This window comes from Rattus rattus, chromosome X, assembly GCF_011064425.1.
Source record: "Rattus rattus isolate New Zealand chromosome X, Rrattus_CSIRO_v1, whole genome shotgun sequence".
Classification (NCBI taxonomy): domain Eukaryota; kingdom Metazoa; phylum Chordata; class Mammalia; order Rodentia; family Muridae; genus Rattus; species Rattus rattus.
This window is the reverse complement of record NC_046172.1, coordinates 27,537,047-27,556,652: the sequence shown is the minus strand read 5'-3', so window position 1 is coordinate 27,556,652 and position 19,606 is coordinate 27,537,047. Positions and strand designations below refer to the sequence as shown.

General features: G+C 39.7%; 1 protein-coding gene across 1 annotated transcript in view; it reads right to left on the bottom strand.

Moving 5' to 3' along the window:
* Nucleotides 1–19,606, bottom strand: part of Wwc3 (WWC family member 3) — a 109,809-nt gene that overhangs the window by 17,733 nt on the left and 72,470 nt on the right. The window contains 4 exon segments of the mRNA XM_032889333.1: nt 2,193–2,755; nt 3,489–3,578; nt 11,092–11,334; nt 18,969–19,042. Of these exon segments, the coding sequence (XP_032745224.1) occupies nt 2,193–2,755; nt 3,489–3,578; nt 11,092–11,334; nt 18,969–19,042 (970 nt within the window).

The following is a 19,606-nucleotide window of genomic DNA, read 5'->3' as shown; positions in this document are numbered from 1 at the left end:
TAAAAACAAAACTGTAGCAAAAATGTAAAAAATGTCCCAAATTATAATCTACTCTTGGTCTTGCCATCTGCCCATCTGACTACCTTAAGGTATCAAGAGGGGGGGAATCATTGCCTTCTATCTTGGGCAATTTGGATTTTTATCTTAGTAAAATTTTAATTTCACTAAAACTTGCTTGAAACCAAACAGATTTACAGACGAAGGCTTAAAATTGAGGGAATTGCATTACTCTAAACATCACCAAATAATGGGATGGGGAGGGGGGAGGGTCTGATAAGCATGCATGAATTCTAACTCTGGGATCGGCAGCTGTCAAAGCACACAGGAAGGCAAGGAGTACCCAGGTGTTTAGGTTTGAAATCAGTTCCCCTGCTTAGGATTCTGGGAGCCCCTAGCATGACCAGGAACTTAATCTGTTAAATTCCTAAAGACACAAGTCAACTGACAGTGCCATCTATGAATCTACCACCAGGTGGCAGTCCCTAAATGTAGATGAAGCAAATCACTCCCAGTCTAAATTGTTGAAACATGACAATCAATGTCTGTCATAGAATAAGAAAGAAAAATAAAGAAATTAGAATCAGAAATTAACTCAGCTCTTCTCCCTCCAAACCTGCCTTTGCCCTGGCCTAGAAGACCCTCAAACAGACTTTCCCCATAACCAAACTAATTTCAACTTTTAAAGAGAACATAATAAGGAGTGATGGAGGGGACTAGAAGAACAATGGGTTTATGTCATTATTTCATTTATGCTGAAAGGAATAAGTATGAAGGGAGAACCCTGTAATTGTAAAGAAGAATAAAGTGAATGAAGGTTACCTGGATGTGTGAATTATAGAAACAATGTTTCAGGGGGCATACAAGTGTGTTTGCAAACATAGTATAAGACACCAGAATAACAGAGATGTTAAAGGTCAAGAGGTAACCAGAACATAATGATCTCCACGCAAACACACAAATGCTAGCAGATGGCTACATTATAGATAAGCTAATCGAAAGATTATCTTTTTATCAATCTATTGATTCATTTCTTAGGTTAAAAAATAGTGGCAAATGGAAGAAACTATAAAGATCATCTTGTTTGAGGACAAGAAAAGTAGGATAATTCAAGGAAAGTCGTGGAACTAGAGGTCAAAGTGACAAGGAACTTGGCCTGCAGGCTGCTTATTTGAAGCCATTTCTACTACACCACATTGTACTCTATTGGATACACAGTCAAAAGAATGCTTCTTAGGATTCTTAGCCTTCATACTATTGACACCTTGGGATATATCATTTTTGTTGTGGTAGGGGTTGTGCTGTATATTATAGGAGGTTTAGTAACGTCCCTGGTCTCAATCCATTAGGTGCCAGAATATCCCCTCTGCCAGGCTGTGAGAGCTCAGTGTTTCTCTAGACATTACCAAATTTCCCTCAGGGCAGGGAGGAAGGACTATCTATTCTATATAAATTAACTAGTGCTAGTCCAAATTGAATGTCTAGAACATTGTTTTTGCTGGGTAAATGAAAGTTAATTAACTACATGGGCTGAACTTCAGATATGTTCCTGGTGTTACATTATAGTAGTCTATTGTTTCTCAAACATCATTGTGGTATCAATAAAGGGTTGAACTATAACACAGCTGAGTAGATGAAGCTTCCTACAGAGTCTGGTTACTCTCCATCTGGAGAAATGATTTGGTGCAAGCTAGAGTGTCTATTGACATGACACAATCAGAATTAGTTCTACTTTTGATTGAATTATATACTCAGAAACAAGGCCATATGGCTAAAACAAGAGGCCAAACTGACAGAGGTGGACATTTCTACTAAGGTATAATCAGATGCATGTCTACATGCTGGTCTAAGGGGAACATACACAGAAAATTCCATCTTAGCTCATGCCCTGCAAAGGTACATTGAGGTCCTACCACCTCCTTATTTGCCTTTGAATATGGAAGACTATGTAGTTCTTAATGTTATTTTTCAACAACTAAGAAGTACATTCCACAAATAAGCCAAATACAGCTTCATCAATGCCTGCATTCCTGACACAGAAAGGAAAGACTAATGAAGATCTGGACTCATCCTAGCCCTGTTACTATTCTAAAACTAACAGCTCACCAGCAATTTGAAAGTCACTATCCTCAAAGCCACAGCCCACATATCCCTTACACCCAGAAACTCAGGACTTTCTTCCTATCACCACTTACTTGCACTAGTAGGAGCCACAGGTTGAGGTCCCCGCTCACGGGGTCCTTCTCCATCCACAGGGATTCCATGTGGCTGAAGTGTCGCAGATCCCTGCAAATCTTCATCTCCTAGAGTAGAGGCCTGTGACCTCAGTCTGTCCAGTGTTCCCAGGCCTGCTGCCTCATAGGTGTCAGTCATCTGTGCCAGAGGAGAGTCCCTCGAAGCTGGGAGGAAGGGTGTGTCTAAGGGAGAGCTAGGGGGTGACAGAGAGGACAAGGAGGAGCGAGAAGACAGTGAGGCCAAAGACTGTGGTGTATCCAGGGACTTCCTCTGCTTGTGGAAGCCAGAGTGGCTCTGTGGGTCTGTAAAGGGAACATCACGGCCCAGAGATTCAAAGGGGATCAGATCGAAGCGCAGAAGCTGGCCACACTCAGCATCAGCCTTCTCATACTGTGGGAGGCCATAGATGTCCGTGAAGCTGATGGAGCTGAGAGAGCCACGGCTGGAGGCCAGGGAACCCCGGCTGGAGGCCAGGGACCCACGGCTGCTCCCAGAGGACACAGTCAGGGTGCTGGCAGACAGGCTGAAATGAAAAAGCCATGGTATGAGAAAAACGCATGCTGCTCCCACCACCCATCACCTGGTACCAGAGCTGTAGCCCCAGGAAGAACAGAGCTAACAGGAATGCAGGCAGTTGGACGCTTGAGAGCATCTGGCCAGAATTTGCTTCTTATCTCTTTTGAATGACACTTGGGGGCAGTGCGAAACAGCAGGCTCCTTCCTGAGTTGGAGGAGTAACTGATAATGTCATTCATATGAAGCCCTTAACTTCCTGCTTCACAGTACAGTAAGAGCTTGACAAGTGGAGCTGCCATTACACATCCAGATATTTTTTTTTACAAAAAGCCCCATAATAAAAATGTACATAGATGAATATTTCTGAAGCTGGTATATAAATTATACATTCCTTTAATAAACTTGATTTCATAATTGAACTCCATTTACTCCTGCCTCAACTTTCAAGTGATAGAATTACAGGTGTGTATAAACATCCTAGGGTCAGACTTACTATTCTGAAGTCAAATTTGGTTCTCCTCATTTTACCTAAGTTGTATGTCAGCAAGTTATGCACAAAACAAAACACATTTACTTTTCTGCTCCGTTTAACCCCACTTCAAGTTCCAATCACTACTAGTAGTAGAACATCTAAGCTAAAAGAAACTATGAAGTTCATTCACGTTACTGTAATATAATATATGTTCATGTAATAAAATAATAAAATTAGTAAGTATATATTCCCTTCAAAAGTAGCCTACCTCTTTAACTGGGACTGGAGATATGATGTTAAACGTGTAGCTTCTTCCAGCTGCATAAGCAGACAATTTCTTTTTTCCTGAAGTAAAATCCTGTAGATACAAAAATAGTCAATTGGTGGGTCTAAAGGGCAGGGAAATTGTTTTTATAAAAAAAAAAATCAGCTTAGGGTTTTGGAATGTAGTTTGATGATACATTTTTCTAACATGCCTAAGGACCTGGGTCAATTCCCATCACCTAATTGTAGAAGACGTAAAGGCAAAAGACAGGAGGGAGGAAGGGAAAGAGGATAGTGAGGTAGAAGGAAGAGAAAAAAAAGACAGAAGAAATTCAACTATAAATGCTCTGTAAATCATTCTGGTTGAAGTGATTAAGTGAATTCTAAAGGCATCCATTATAAATGGCAACATAATAAAAAGGGTCTTGTCATATTTGGAAAATACATCTCTGGCACTTGAAGCTGGCTGAAAGACTATAGATACTTGGTGGTTGGAGCAAGTGGATAAAAGGGAAGGTTGGAGACATAAACTTGAGAACAAGGAAGTAGTGGGAGGGCAAGGTGGTATAGGTGGTCATATGAATAGGTGGTTAAGGTGAGTGAAGATCTCAGGATAAATAGGTAAAAGAATAGACAGAACGATGGGACACTATAGTCCCAGCTGGGTCCAAATGCACAGCATGCATTAATCTGTTGAGATTCCTTACAGAATCCTACAAACATAATTCTATCATCCTAGGCACTCTTATAAGCAAAAAGCTATGTAAAGTTTCATTGGCATTATAGTAAAACAAGCCCTATAGCATTTCTCTTTGAGCCAAACACCTTTAAGACAGGAGCCATTACACAACACATTTAAAAGTTGAATAACATACATTAAAACATGGCCCACAGACCTCAAGGGTCCAAAAGTGTCCCCTTTTCTTTACTACATGTCTGTGAGCAGCGAAATATTCATGTGTTCACCAGAAATAACATACAACAACAGGCTAAATGCTTTAGCATCTGCCTTCTAGAAAACCAGATGTTTAAAAAGTTTATTATAAAAATGTTAAAGTTCTATGCTAATTCTTTGTTTGGTTTCAAAAACATTATCATACATAAAATTGTTTTTAATAAGGCCTTGTTATCTCTAATCAAATAATAATGTCAAAGTAATTTCTAAATCATTAGCATAATGATAGATAAAAATTCATATGAGAAAAAGCTCCTTGGGAGTTCTTAATCATTTTAACAGTAGAAGAAAATTCTGGGATCCAACAACTTGAGAAGAGCTACAATATTCTCTTTTTAATGTAATGTATTTAAAGATTCAACTTACCTATAATTTTGAAAGAAAATATATTATTGTTTGTTCATAGAAAACTTGACTTTTTAACATATTAGAAATCATGTGAGTGCATAAAAATGATAATGCCCTTAACACTTGGAATCATGTCACACCTCATTTCTTGTCACTCACTTGACTGTATCCTCCATTTAACAGATGAGGAAATAAACCCTCATGAAATGAAAGTAACTTGCCTTGGCTATGAAAGTTCAAGGCTCACTCATCAGTTTGAATTTACCAGGCTCTATTGCTTCTACTTCCTGGCATTTGTATTCTGTTGTTAATATGTGACAAGAAAGGGAGTTTCTTTTTACTACAAAACATTTCTTAATTTGGAGTCACGCTTAAGTTTTTACCTAAGGCACCAAGCATTCATCTGTAATTTCTTCTCAAAAAATGGAGAAAGAATTAAAGAAAGTGTGATAGTTTAATGTTTGGCCAAAGGGAGTAGCACTCCTAGGTGTGGCCTTGTTGGAAGTAAAGAATGTCACTGTGGGGGTTGGCTTTGAGATCTCCTGTGCTCAAGCTCCACCCAGTGTGAAATCATAGCCTCCACCTGACTGCTTGTGAAACAGTCTCCCTCTGGCTACCTTTGGATCAAGATGTAAAACTCTCAGCTCCTTCTCTCACCTGGTGTCTGTCTGTAGGCTGCCATGCTTCCTGCCATGATGAAAACGGACTGAACTTCTGAAAATGTAAGCCAGCCCCAATGAAATGTTTGCCTTTATAAGAATTACCTTGATCACAGTGTCTCTTTACAGCAAGAAAACCCTAAGACAGAAGTTAGTACCGGAGACTGGGGTATTGCTGTGATAAGCCAGACGACACTTTTGTTTGGAGGAATGTGGACTTTGAGAGTTTGGGTTAGGAAAGTAGTGGAATGCTTTAAGTGGGGCTTAATGGGCCATACTAGTAGGAACATGGAAGATAGTTGTATTGAGGCTGATTTGAACTGTAGAGGCTTGGCTCAAGAGGTTTTAGAGGAGAAGGATTTTAGAATGTCGCTTAGAGATCATTCTTCTGATAGAATGTGACTGCTTGTCTAAAGAGTCTGCCTGCAGCTCTAAAGTGAAGAAATTTAGAGTAATTTAGAGTAATTGCCTTGAGGAAGAAAATTTCAAAACAGCATAGCATAGACTATGTCATGTGGTTTACTCCTAGGAAGAGCAGTTTTATCAAGCATAGCAAGCTTAAAAAGGAAAAATACAGTATGTATGGTTCAAGTATTAAAAGGGCACCAGAAAGCAGAATGGAGCAAAATCTTATGTTCAAGGGGATAAACAGATTAAGGGGGTGGTGACCATTTGGCAAGATCCCACTCAGTTAAGCTTATTATTTATGTGTTTACAGTTGAAAGGTTGATGGCTATATGTTAGGCATTATTATGACCGAGTTACTATTTTTATTTAGATATGAGATTCATTTATTCATTTAGGCAAGGAGATATGATTGTGTGTCAAATTGACAGGGTATGAATTATGATGGATATTCTTAGTTGTCAACTTGACTATATATGGATTGAAGTACCATTCAGAACTTAAAAAGATCTTGTAAAATGGAATTAAAGAAAAGCTTAGGTTCTGGCATAGTGGTACATGACTTTAATCCCATGGAGACAGAGAGACAAAAACAGATCTCTGAGTTCAAAGCCAGCATGGTACAGAACACGCTCCAGGAAAAAGAAAAGCTTAGGTTCAGAGGTGGTGGTACATGTCTTTAATTCCAGCACTCAGGAGACAGAGTCATGCAGATCTCTGAGTTCAAGGTCTTTTTACAGAGCAAGTTCAAGATAGCTGAGCTTAGGTAGTGAGGGAATTGGAAAAGAGAAAGCTGGTGAAAATGTAATAGAACGGGGTAGAGAGGGGTTGTTCCAGCACCAGCAAGGAGTAGAACTGGGTACCTTCAGCCATGTGGCTCTGGCTTTAGAGTGAAAAGTAGAAGACTACTGGGACAATTGTTTCTCGTTAGCTGGAGCTAAGAAATTAGCAGTGATTAAGAAGAGACCAAGCGTCACTGTAGTGAAATCTGGAAATGTTTTCTGAGAGCACAAAAAAAAGGTATGTTCAGAAATATACAAGGTTGTACCTTGTGCTGCACCTGGACTTGGTAATGTGTAAGAATCACCCAGGTGGTATTGGTTTTGAAGGGTCTGAACGGGTCATGGAGAGCAGCAGAGGCTTGACACAGTGAGAGGCCACGGAAGGCCATTGGTGAAAGTGCAGCCTTAGTTGCAGTTGATGCCCCAGGACTGAATGGGTCATGCAAAGAACAATGTTGAGGCTTGGCACCATGAAGAGAGAGCCTATGAGAGGCTATTGATGACAGTACAGCCCAATTCCAGCAGAAGACCCCAGTGTATTGGAGATGGCCAGTACCGTGGATAACCACCAAAAATAGCAGTGGCAGTATAGTGGAGTCAGCCAGATCCTAGAGTGATTCAAAGAGCAGAGCTAGAGAAGTGACCTAAGCCCTTTAGAGGAGCTCATAAGATCATGTGTGGAACCAGGCATTGGAACAAGAAGCTGTGAAATTGAAGTTGCCTTGGAGACCCAAGATGTTAGAGATGCCAGAGCTGTGGTATGTCTGCTGAGGAAAGCTGCTAACAGGGAATAGAACCAGCCCAAGAGAAAGAATTGTGTTGCAGTCAACAAAGCTGAAAGGAACTGGACATCACATATGGAAATACAGAGTTTGGAGATTTCCCAGCTGTCTTTTGGTCTTGCTTTGGTCCAATATTATCTCACTGTGATGTTTTAGAATGGTAACGTATATCCTCTGATGTTGGAAGTATATGATCTGTTTTTTTTTTTATTTTGATCTTATAGGAGATTACAGTTAAGAGATTGCATGAACCTCGAAAGGGACTTTGAAACATTGTTGAGACTGTGATAGACTACAGGTACTTTAGAAGTTGGACTAAAAACATTTTGCATTATAAATGTAAGTCTCTGGAGGCCAGGGAGTAGAATGTGATGATTTGAGGTCTTCTATGCTCAATCTCTGCCCAGTGTGGGATCAGAGTCTCCTTCTGGCTGCCTTGGGATCAAGATGTGGAACCTCAGCTCCTTCTCCAGTACATGACTACTTGCAGATCTCCATGATTCCTGACATGAAGATAATGGACTGAAAGTATAAGCCAGCCACAACGAAATGTTTGTCTTTATAAGAATTGCGTTGGTCATGGTGTCTCTTCACAGCAAAACAAAACAAAACAAAACAAAACAAAACAAACCCACTAAGACAGAAAGTAAGTTTCAATTATGTCCCCTCACTAGGTTTTCTAATCATAATTCTGTATGAATGACCTTGAAATAAGACAGACCCCATAACTGGTCAATTGCCTGCCACAACTTAGCAAAAAAAGAGCCAAGCTCACTCCCTTTGTTCTATTTCCACTCTGGGTCTAACCATACAGATTGAGCTACAAGAAACCTCTATCCTGGGACCCCACACTTAAACTAGTGGAAGTGACATCGAGAAATGTGACCAGCATCCACTTAGCAGAGTGTCAACAGTTGTGAGAACCCTTTGAAGTGTTTGGTCTCATCTCATACTCAGTAGCTTTAAAGTACAAAGGAGAAAGATAATTATCACACATATATGTTTTCCAGTAACCAAGGTCATTTTGCACAGATTTAGGAAATTCACTTGGATCTATTCAGCTCTTATTGAGGTCTCTTTTCCCCAAAACTGACTACCCAGTATGGTCCCACTAGAGACTCGTGGTAAAAAGTACTCCAGCTTTGTTGTCTTATTCCTTAGACTCAGGTACTGGAGCTAACACTGTCCCCAGAGAGTTCTACAGATATGAAGTGAATCCTATGTCCACAGCACTGGCAATGTTGAACTTCACATGAGGAGGGCAACTAGAGTCAAAAGTGCATAGATGGGAGTTCTGACGAGGCAGGCACCGTTCCTAGATGAAATCCACCCTGCTGAACAGAGAACAGCAGGAACTGTGGACCCTCATCCTATCCACAACATACAAAAGAGAATACCAAGGTAGAAGAAAAGCTGAAGTATAACTCAGAAAGCACCAAGCCCAAGAGCACAAAAGGAAAGGTCAGTTACATTCTGCCTTTTGAGATTCAGACTGTACTTTAGTTTTAGAGTGTAATGGTAGGTCATGCTATCATCTCAGGAATCATTCTGCTCACTACTAAGCTAAGCTAAACTCTCTGAATACTACCACTTCCTTTCAATGCTGCCATGAGCCTCCAAGCCACCATTCATCTACCCTAAAGAGTATCAATAAGCATCCAAACATCAAGATTGCTAGGCAACACAAAGAACAATCAGAAGTCACAATGAAAATGGGTTAGAGTGGTACATCCCAGCATTCAGAGGCAGGTGGATCTCTTGTGAGTTTGAGACCAGACTAGTCTATATAAGGAGTTCCAGGATAGCCAGAGCTACATAATGAGACCCTGTCTCAAAACAAAGAAACAACCAAAAATAAATTAAAATAAAATGTAAAAGAAGTCACAATGATATTGTCACTATATGTATTTGCACAGGTCAAGTAATTCCTATTACTTAAACTCTACATAGACAATGCTCAGAGAGATAAAATTTAAGGTCATGCAAATATGCTGAATTTGAGTAAGCCAATGTATTAACAAAAGGAGAGGGTCCCCAAAGCTCGGCAGATAGCCACAGATAAAGCACTGACAGCTGTTAAATGTGGAAAGCAGACCCAGCCTTCAGCACACTCCGCAATTGTATTCAGCAAATGGAAACCAGGAGACGTGGCACATGATGAAAGGCTGAACAACTTGGCATCAGAGAATACAAAAGACAGAGGCTTCACGTGTCTTGTGCTTGAAAGCGTCTCAAGAGTAACTGAGGAAAGGCACGTTCAGAAAGGGACTCACAAAGGCTGCCGACTTCCTACTGCAAAAGAAAGAGCTGGCTTCCCTGGCTAGAAATCAAAGTCAGAGATAAAAGCAGTAGGGAGATACCCACAATGCTACAAGGAGCAGTTCCCCTAGGCAACAGAGGCTCCCTGTTCTGGAGCTAGAGCACCACCTGCCCCCTCCCCCAAATTGCCTCCAATCCCTCACAGGCACTGCTCTGTAAACATAGGCAGAAGCACCAAGCACCCACATCAGACAGGAAACAGTATAAATGATGCTTGTCCTTCATTCTCTATTGCTTTCCTCAATCACTTTATGTCTGTTTCTCTTTTTTCTGCAAATAAGATGCCACTTCGTAGCCCGCTCTCAATCTCTGAAACTCACTGTATATCCTAAACTGGTTTTGAACCCAAGGTGATCCTCTCAAGGCTCAGTGCTAAGATTAGGGGTGTGAGACACTGCACCTGGCTTCCATGTCCCAGTTCTGAGTAGGTATCAGGAGCCTTTGAAAGCAGCTGGCTCCTCTTATGGCACAGAAGGCACATGATCCCACTTCGCACATAGTAAGGAAACATGCCAGGCAGTCACTGTTCTCAGGGGAAGTAGAACATGCCTCATTTAGGAGTCCCAAGTCTGAATTGATATAGAATCTCAAGCTGTTTTAGTTACCTAAATATGATGTGAAGATTTGGGATTTTGGAGCATTTCAGATTTTAGATTTTTCAGAATAGTGCATCTACAAAAATACTCAAAAATTTAAAATCCAAAACTATACCAAACTTCTAGCCCCAAAAGAAAGCACATGCCTGTGATCCCAGGACCTGAGAGGTAGATACGGGAGGATCAGTAACACAAGGCTACCACTAGCTATAACAGCAAGTTGGAGGTCAGTCTAGGTACATAAGACCCTGTTGCAAACAATGAAGGAAGAAAGAAACAAAGGAAAGAAAGGAAGGAGAGGAGAAAAGAAAAAAGAAGAAAAAGGATTCTAGGGGCTGTATTTGATTAAAAGGTTAACCTAACATGTAAAAAAAAATAATCTAGGATAACTGAGATGGTCAAGCAGGTAAAATGGCATCTGCTGCTAAGCTTGGTGACATGGGGTCGATCCCAGAGACCCACATTATGATAGAGCAGACTGCTGCCTGCCTGGAATCTTCATACTAGAATTGTGGTACACACTCATATTCATTCATATACAGACATATACCAAACAAATTAAACGTAATAAAAAGGTTTTAGATAAAACACAGGAAAATTCAAGACATTTCTGGGCTCAAGCGCTTTTACACAAGGACTGTTCAACTTGTACCAATTAAGAATACCCTCACACGATATACAAGGCATTCACTTAGTATTTCTAGTTGGTTCATTTCTAGACGAAGTACCCTCTGCTCCCAAAGTCTTGGAAAGCCACACACCTTTCTGTGGCACCCTGTGCAGATGTGGCCCTAGCACGCTGAATCTCATCCTCCAGGCGCCTCCTTTCCTCTTCCAGCCGAACCACATCTTCTGCTGACCTCCGCTGCTGAATAATAAGCTGCAGCTCCTGCAGCAGGGCCTCCTTTTCTTTGATGAGCTGCAGCCGGTCCCTGTCGGCCTCCGCCATGCCTGGCCATGACTCGTTAGCCAGCTGAGCCAGCTGCTGCTGAATATTGGAGACTCTGAGAAAGAAAGAGAGGCAGGGAGAAATGAACAGAAAACCTGGTGTGGGCACATTTTCTTCGCTATCTTCAACTCTATAAATTCACTCGGTTAAATAAATGGTAAGATAATTGCTCCGAGCTTCAACTTAATAGCATTTGGAAATGAGGGGTCATGAAAACACTGCAGAAGTCCTTTGTAATCTCTCATCTGAGCTGTGAGGTGACAATAATTATTTTGTACTTGTTTCAAAGAATTGACAAAAACAGCTACTACTCCTCAACAAGTCTGCACTCTGTTCCTTTCATGATATCGCCCCAGAGAGAAAGCTCATGGCTCCCTTCTCCACCATCATGGTATCTAAACTGTTCATCCAAGAGACTCCTCTGCATTTCTGCCCCCTCATCCAGGGGTAAGCACTAACAGACAGACTGAGAAAATAATAGGAGGAAAATGCATCCATTAAAAATGTTTCTGAAAAGAACAGCTCTGGGGCCCCAGGCTCCACATCTGTTCCTTCCTGCCCCAAAGCCCTTGGCCAGGTGGAATTGAAAAGGGCCTTAAGGAGGGGGCAAATACTCAACAAAAGCTGAGTGCTTGAACACTTCTATGACCCTAAATTTCCAAGTGCTTGCCTGGCAAACAGACTTCATCACTTGTGCCCTGAAGTGGTGTTGAATTCAGATTAAATGAAATAGACAGAGCTCATGTTTTGAAAACATACTTAAAAGCGTGAGCAGTATGTTTTAGATAAGGTTTCTTTAAGACAAAACTAGGAATGCCAGACCCAATGTGAACCCAGTGCTGGGGAGTATGAAGTTTGGCACGCATGCCTAAAAATGAAGTCCAAATATTTCTTTGAGATGACAGAAATCTGTACAAACATGTAAGTGTCAAGGCACCACACAGCCTTAAGGCAATGATTATAAAAGTAGAGCCTCAGGACTGGCGCCTCAGGATCACCTGGGAGTGGTTAGAAAGGCATCAGGCCCAAGCTCAGATCTTCTGACTCCTACGCCATGAGGTTGGGGTCTTGGCAAGTCCTCTGGGCACTTCTGCTGCTCACTCAAGTTGAACAGCCAGGACTCTCAGAGCTTCCTCCTCTGCAACTCTGCCCAGTCTGGAAGGTGCTAAATGACCTTTAGGGAGTAACATCAGGGACTGACAGGATGTTGTTTTTCACTAATATGGGAATGGCAGATGCAGGGCAGGAGCACACATGAGACTGCCTACCTCCTGTGCCCAGGACACATGGCATTAACTGTGTCTGGCTTCTTGTCTGCTGGGTCCAACCCTCATAATCTTTCTCAAACCTGAGCTCCACTTAGATACCACCAATTGACTGGAGTTACCAAATGCATTAAATAAACTGTAGCCTAACCCTGTATCAAATAACGTTCTGTCTAATCTAGATAATATACACAGGAACTCACCAAGGATGGAGAATTAGACAAGACTCATTCCCTCCATATAGAATCAACCTGAAACCTATAGTCCTAGGAGGAAAAGGGTCTGCAAGCTAAAGCTTAAATGTATGTATTTTACTCTTGCCTAGTTCTCCAGGAAGGTAAAGAAACACTACTTGTGCATCGGTAGCTTTATTAGCTAAGTTGTTTTCTAACTTAAAGCTAATATTTGGGAAATGATGCCAAATCATATCATTAAAAAAGTAATGTCAGAGGCAACTAAACAGGGCTTAAATATCCACCGAAGTCTAATTAGTGGAATTAAAATTTATAGCTGTAATATATAACTGAAGCTCAATGAAAACACACTCTGAGCAGGACCATAAATAATTCATTGCCAAATCAGACATTATACCCAATAAAATTTCTAGAAAAATCTACTATAAGCTAAGACAAATTTAAAAACTAAATATAAAAGACTTGAAGAGTAGTGAGAAAATTGACTATGTCTTCATAGCAGATTTTTATTTCATTTTATCTGCTTCTTTGGAAAGCTTAGCTAAGCTACCCAAAAAATAGTCACATCTGTCACACGTATAATACAGGCACATTCTCAAAAGCACTCCTTTTGAGTTTTCAGTGGTATTTGTGTGTGTGTGTGTATGTGTGTTTGTGTGTATAGATGTGCACTCTTCTCCCTCTCCCTCTCCCCCTCTCTTCCTCGATCCCCGCCCCTCCCTGTATATGTGTGTTTTACCAGAACCATCTCCTGGATAGCATACATGCTAAGTAACCACTCATCATCAGTAAACTATACACCGTACCTCCAAACCCTGAGCAAACTGAATTTCGTATGGTTTAAATACAAGACTCCATTAAGCCTGGCAGCTCTATGTTAGTGGTATCTACAAGAATTCAACTGGCTGACGGTGGCAGAAAATTCAGTTCCAGATAATTCTATCCTTCCCAGGAAAATCTCAAGGGATTCATGCTATCTAGAAAAAAATCAATGTGCCAAAAAGACTTATAGGAAAGAGGAGAAGCACAGGGAACTTTTCCAAAGAGCCTGCTCACCTCAAGCATACTAAAACAGTAGAACAGCCAAAGTTAAACCATGTACTATAACTATAGCTCACAGGAAAAATGTGCTAGGAAGGGCCAACCTCTCTAGCAGAAACAAGATCCGGATGAGGGACGATTTCTTGTGACCCATCTGGAAAAGTTGTTTGGGGTATGCTGAAAACTAGGCAAGCATTTCCATGCTTAAGAATATTTCTTTGTTAATTTCAACTTCACAACAATGAAGATGCTTGTAAGCTGCTTTTCAAGATACCTCCGAATCTAGAATACTGACATATTGGAAAAGGCAATAACCTTCTTTGTGACCACACTCTGGATGTTGACTTCTCAGCCCTTTCAGCCAAATCAAAAGAAGCATATCTGTCTGTGGTCTGTCTCTTCTAGAAGCCAAAAAGCACCAGAAGAAAGGATTCTCCCAACAACTATTAGCACAGTTCCCTGGCCTTACGGTAGCATGCCTTCTCTGTTGGGCTAAGAGCCTGGAATAGAGTCACATGCAGGGAGCATCTATACTACTGGAGGTTCCTTGAGGAAGTAGAGTTCATGCCTGAAGGAAAACACTGATATGCCTTCTAGATCCATGCTAAATAGTTGATTCACTTTTTGAAGGCCCAAGAAGAGCCATCATTCCATTGTAGAAAAACAATGTCCAGAAAGGCTTTTCTTAGAAGTGTCATTTCAATGAAATTAAGTGCTTGAGAAGCAAGATCATGTTGAAAGTTTACGGAACTCCCACTCCTCCCACACACACACACGTTTTCCAAATTCACTTTTAAACAACCCTAAGGGCCACTTTAAATTAAATATGTTACACTTTCGAAGGGATCTTCTTCCTTTATTGTACAAATCTACTATATGCTTTATTGTTTCTTTTTTTGACAGGTAAAACATCTTATGGCATACATATAATCTTACACAAATGCCTTTAAGAGCTTTAAAACATGTGTTTCTTCATGTCCTGAGAGTAAAGAAATGAAAGCAAAATCTCACTTTAGGTTTCATATTTATTTAAGTGATTTTTAAATTCTGTTCCCTGAGAAGGTCTAATGCAGAAAATAAAATTTGAACTATGGCTCACTTCTGATATCTGATCAAGTGGTTTTTTCTGTCATAACCAAAGCATATTAAACCATGAATGGAAATCTCTGTGTAGGCTGAAGAAACTACTCAGATCTTCACAGTTAACAGGAAATTTTTCAATTGTTTGCAATTTCTAAGAATAGTGTATTTTTAATGTTAAAAACATTGGAAGCACATCAAGAGTAACCCCAAATTATACCTAAAATCTTCAATCTGCTGTATAATTTTCCATGTTCTTAAAATCTTGTGGCTTTTTGGAATAGTAAACAATTTCAGGAAATCTATTGTCCATTTTTGATGGTGACAAGCCATAACATATCCTACTGCCATAATGGCAACTTAGAAACTTGTGTCTTCATATTTCAGTTCCAGGCCCTGATAGCTCACGTATTTTTTACTTAGTTTTCTTCTTGTGAATGTTTACTTTTACGAAAGAAAGGTCAAAGAAAATCTCAGCTGAGATCTAAGTTGCAAATATGACAACATCTCCTCAACAGAATGAATGTTGACAGGCTAGTGTGCATTTCACTAACCTCTACCTGGAAAATTCTCCATCTAGAACACATGGTACAAGAAGTACCTGTCAATATACTACCATCCCTCATCTGCCCTCTTTAACATTTTCTCCCCTTGAGAAGGAGAGCTCTTAGGGAGATACTTTCTAAAATGAAAAGCAGCAAGTTCACCTCCTTAACTTTGCCCAAATGAAAAAGATGGAGCTACAATAGCAAATATGCTTTTCTTTACTTGTCAAAGCTCATGTGCAAAGTCACTTGAGAAAAGAAGTGGTAAATCCAAGTGAATAATCAAACTCAACTGGAATCACTGGATCCTGACAATAGATGAACACCAGGAACAACCCTGACAGCAAGACTGAAGACACAGGAACTGGACTAACCACATGTTTTGTTCCTATCTCAGCTGAATGTTTCCATGGGAACGGCTACAAATTGTGCACAGTTCTGGAACAAGTGCTCTTAGGTTAAAAAATATGGAGCCATCTAAATCATCCGGATTAAGCTTCAAGAAGACTTTCGTTATTCTAATTTCAAAATATTCAAAAAATTAAAATAATGGAAAATATCCCTCTAATAATGTCTTGCCTTAGGGAAAACAAGGAGTCATTACAGGAGGGAAGGAAAGGTAAGAGTAGCCCTCTTGGGATACTTCATATAACTCAGAATTGAAATACGAAACAGGTTTGTCTGACAGTGGTAGTGCGGCCAGATAATTCTCCAGAATTCTCACACTATCACTTGGAATTACAAGTTCTACTCCTAGACACTTCTTGTAAATCTTAGCATACACATAGCCCTTCACTATCCAGAAATCTACAGTTTTGATAATCTTTTATTTTTTAAAACAACTTCAGCTCTAGGCACTGAAGGAAAGACTTTCTCAAAATATGTAAAAACATCACTTTCTCCTTTTCGTAGACCTGACAAAAGTAATTCACCTAGAAAATCAGCTTTATGAAACTGTAACATTAATAGAAAAGCAAACCATCTAACTTCCTTCTATGGTGGTAACCTAAATCAAAACCTATTTCTGTTTACTGGGATACATCACAGCAGCTCTCCTAGGACTTTTCAGGGTGGACTTGTGGTTGGCATTGAACTTCCCAAGTTCATTGGCCAGTGCTGGTTACCTCCCTGGTCATATGCTTCATTTTGCACGCATTCTTTCATGGTAGCTTTGGGTGCTTATGGGGATGATTGTTTCTTCTGACCACTCATATATGAAATATATGAAACATATATGTTTGCAGTGGATATGTATAATGGTCACTTAGTATGTGTGAAGGTGACTAGGCTAAGGGATGTCCAGATAGTTGACAAAACATGATGTCTGACAGTATACATGAGAGAATTTCTGGAAATTCTTAGCATTTTAATAAGAAGACTAAGTTAAAAGATATGCTTTTATCAGTGGTAGCAAGCAATATCCAAAAGGACTGAATTAAAATATTTTATTTCCTAGTATAAAAACAAACAAACTGATCCACAGCCATGATTGCTTAAAACAACACTACTATTTGACCATAGTTCCACAGGTCAGCAGAGCTATGTTCTTTCTAGAACCTCTAGAAACAAATACATCTTATTGCTTCCTCCAGTTTGTAGCTGATTTCTACTTCCAATCATTATGCATTCTCTCACTCTGACCATCCAGAGTATGTCACAAGGATCATGGAAGTAAGCCTCCTTAGATCATTTAAGAACATCTCTCCCCATCTTGCGATACCTAACCTTATCATACCTGTGGAGTCCTGTTTGTTTTTCATTTCTAAGAAGGCTCTACTCTCCTGCTAATGCAGAAATGCTGGTATTGGATTCTTCTAAGTAGTTACAGTAAACATCTTAAAAAGGTTCTAGCAACTATAACATCATACTTTGGTGCAAATGTAATGATTTAATGTAGTGCCTGCCCATTGAATAATCTTAAATCCTCAATGTTTTGCCCAAATGTACTTCAATATTTAAAAGGTGACTTGGTATGTACTGACACCATTTCTAGAACAAAGAAGTCACTTGCTATGTTTGGTAAATGTCACAGCAACACATAACAATTATGGTTGTAAGTGTAGCAATAATCTATTTTCTGTGTTGAATACAACACAGCAAATTCCAGCACCCACACTTGGCAATCCCACTTCAAAATAGGAGCGAAGAAGTAGAGGACTGGTCAGAAGAAACAATCGCCCCCACAAGCACCCAAAGCCACCATGAAAGAATGCATGCAAAATGAAGCATATGACCAGGGAGGTAACCAGCACTGGCCAATGAACTTGGGAAGTTCAATGCCAACCACAAGTCCACCCTGAAAAGTCCTAGGAGAGCTGCTGTGATGCATCCCAGTAAACAGAAGTAGGTTTTGGTTTAGGTTACCACCATAGAAGGAAGTTAGATGGTTTGCTTTTCTATTAATGTTATAGTTTCATAAAGGTGGCTTTCTAAATCTCAATGAACATTGGTCCAAATGCCAAGCTTCTCAGAAGTTCCTCATCCTGTCTGGTATTCTGTTCTTCTTCTGCCCAAGATATTAAGATAATATGCAATCTACAACTGAATAAAGTGTTTTTAAAGCTATTCTTTAGTCTGGGACATGTGGGACAGGCCTATCACTCTAGCTGAGGCAGATAAAAGAAGATCATAAGTTAAGACTTCTCTGGGATAGCATGAGTTCAAGGCCAAACTTGCCAATGAGGGAGACTCTAATGAAAATAAAAGGTAATAGGGCAGCTGGGATTTAACTCAGTGCTAGGTCACATGCTTAACATGTGTGATGCCTGGGTTCTATCCTCAGCACTGCACATAAAAATAAAATAAAAACAAAAATCTATGTTTCATGGTTTTCTGAAACAAATTTTAAAATGATTTGGTTTTCAGACTCTTTCCATAAGGCATAATAGAGAAAATGTCTCTAAGAAGAGGCCATGTAAACCACTCAAATATTAAAAATTGAGAACATGAACACTTGAGGAAGACAACACACTAAACTCACAGAGGCAAAAATACTGTACTTTGCAAGGATTTGGCAAATGTCCTGTGATAAAGACTGGAGTGAGTGATGGAAAGAGAAAAGACAAATGTGAAGTTTGTAGAAGGTAGGTAAAATACAATATATATCAACATAAATGATGTTACTTGTCTCTAACAAATGAACTGTAATATATATCAGTACCAAACTGCTTTTGGTGGTAAGATGAATGATTTACTGTATCAGTCTAAGGGATCTTGCATGTGAAAAGGCATCTATTACATTTCACTGGCCTGGTAGATGGATGCTACTTATAGGATGGAAGAAAGGGAGGGCAGGGAGGGGATTGATATGACAGAGAAACCTGAAGAAGTCTCTAAAGGCTTCACATCATTTTAACTTTCAGTACTGAGAATTTCACATTTTAAGGGCACTTGAAAGCTTACCAGGTATATTAAGAAAATTCAAAGAATAAAGGACATTTCTGTTTTATCAGAATTTGCTTTCTGGTAAAATATGGGCAGTCACATACTAGAGACATGCTCATCCTGTTTCTATGGAAGAAAGCAAGCAAGCAGAAGGCCAAAGTGTAAACGTGCACTTCCTACCTTTTTCGGGCTTCTTCATATTGCCAGTTAAGTCTGACACGGTCTACAAGTCTTGTTTTATCATCAAAGAGAAACTTTCCAGAACACAAGGAACAAAAAAGGAAAGAGAACAAATATTAAAAACACGTTTTTAAAATAGAAAATTCACACTTAAACTTTTGGGAAAAGAACACAGTATCATTTACAGTGTGTTTTTGTATTTTTCAAAGGTCTAGGAGGAATACTAGAAGTAATACTGTGCTGCTACCCCTGACTGCTGAAGGCTAAAAGGCAGGCTGGAACAACTGCTGGCTCCTAAAACTGTTATTATTTTTGCTTTCAAAACAAGGACTATATATCTCATGATATATATGATATATATCTATGTGTATATGTGAGTATATATTAATATATTCATCTATTACATCACTCACTGCAATGAATAAAAATGAATTGCATTCCAATTAACTAGGCAACTATTGTAAACTGACTTGAAGGCAAAACATCCACTCCTGCTTTGTACTGTACATTCTCCAATTCTTCAGTTAATACAAAACATGGTCAACCCTCCATATTTGTGTGTTCCATGTTATAGATTCAGCCAACCATGGTTCAAAAATATAGTTAAGTCCACAATGGTTGTATCTGTATTGTATATG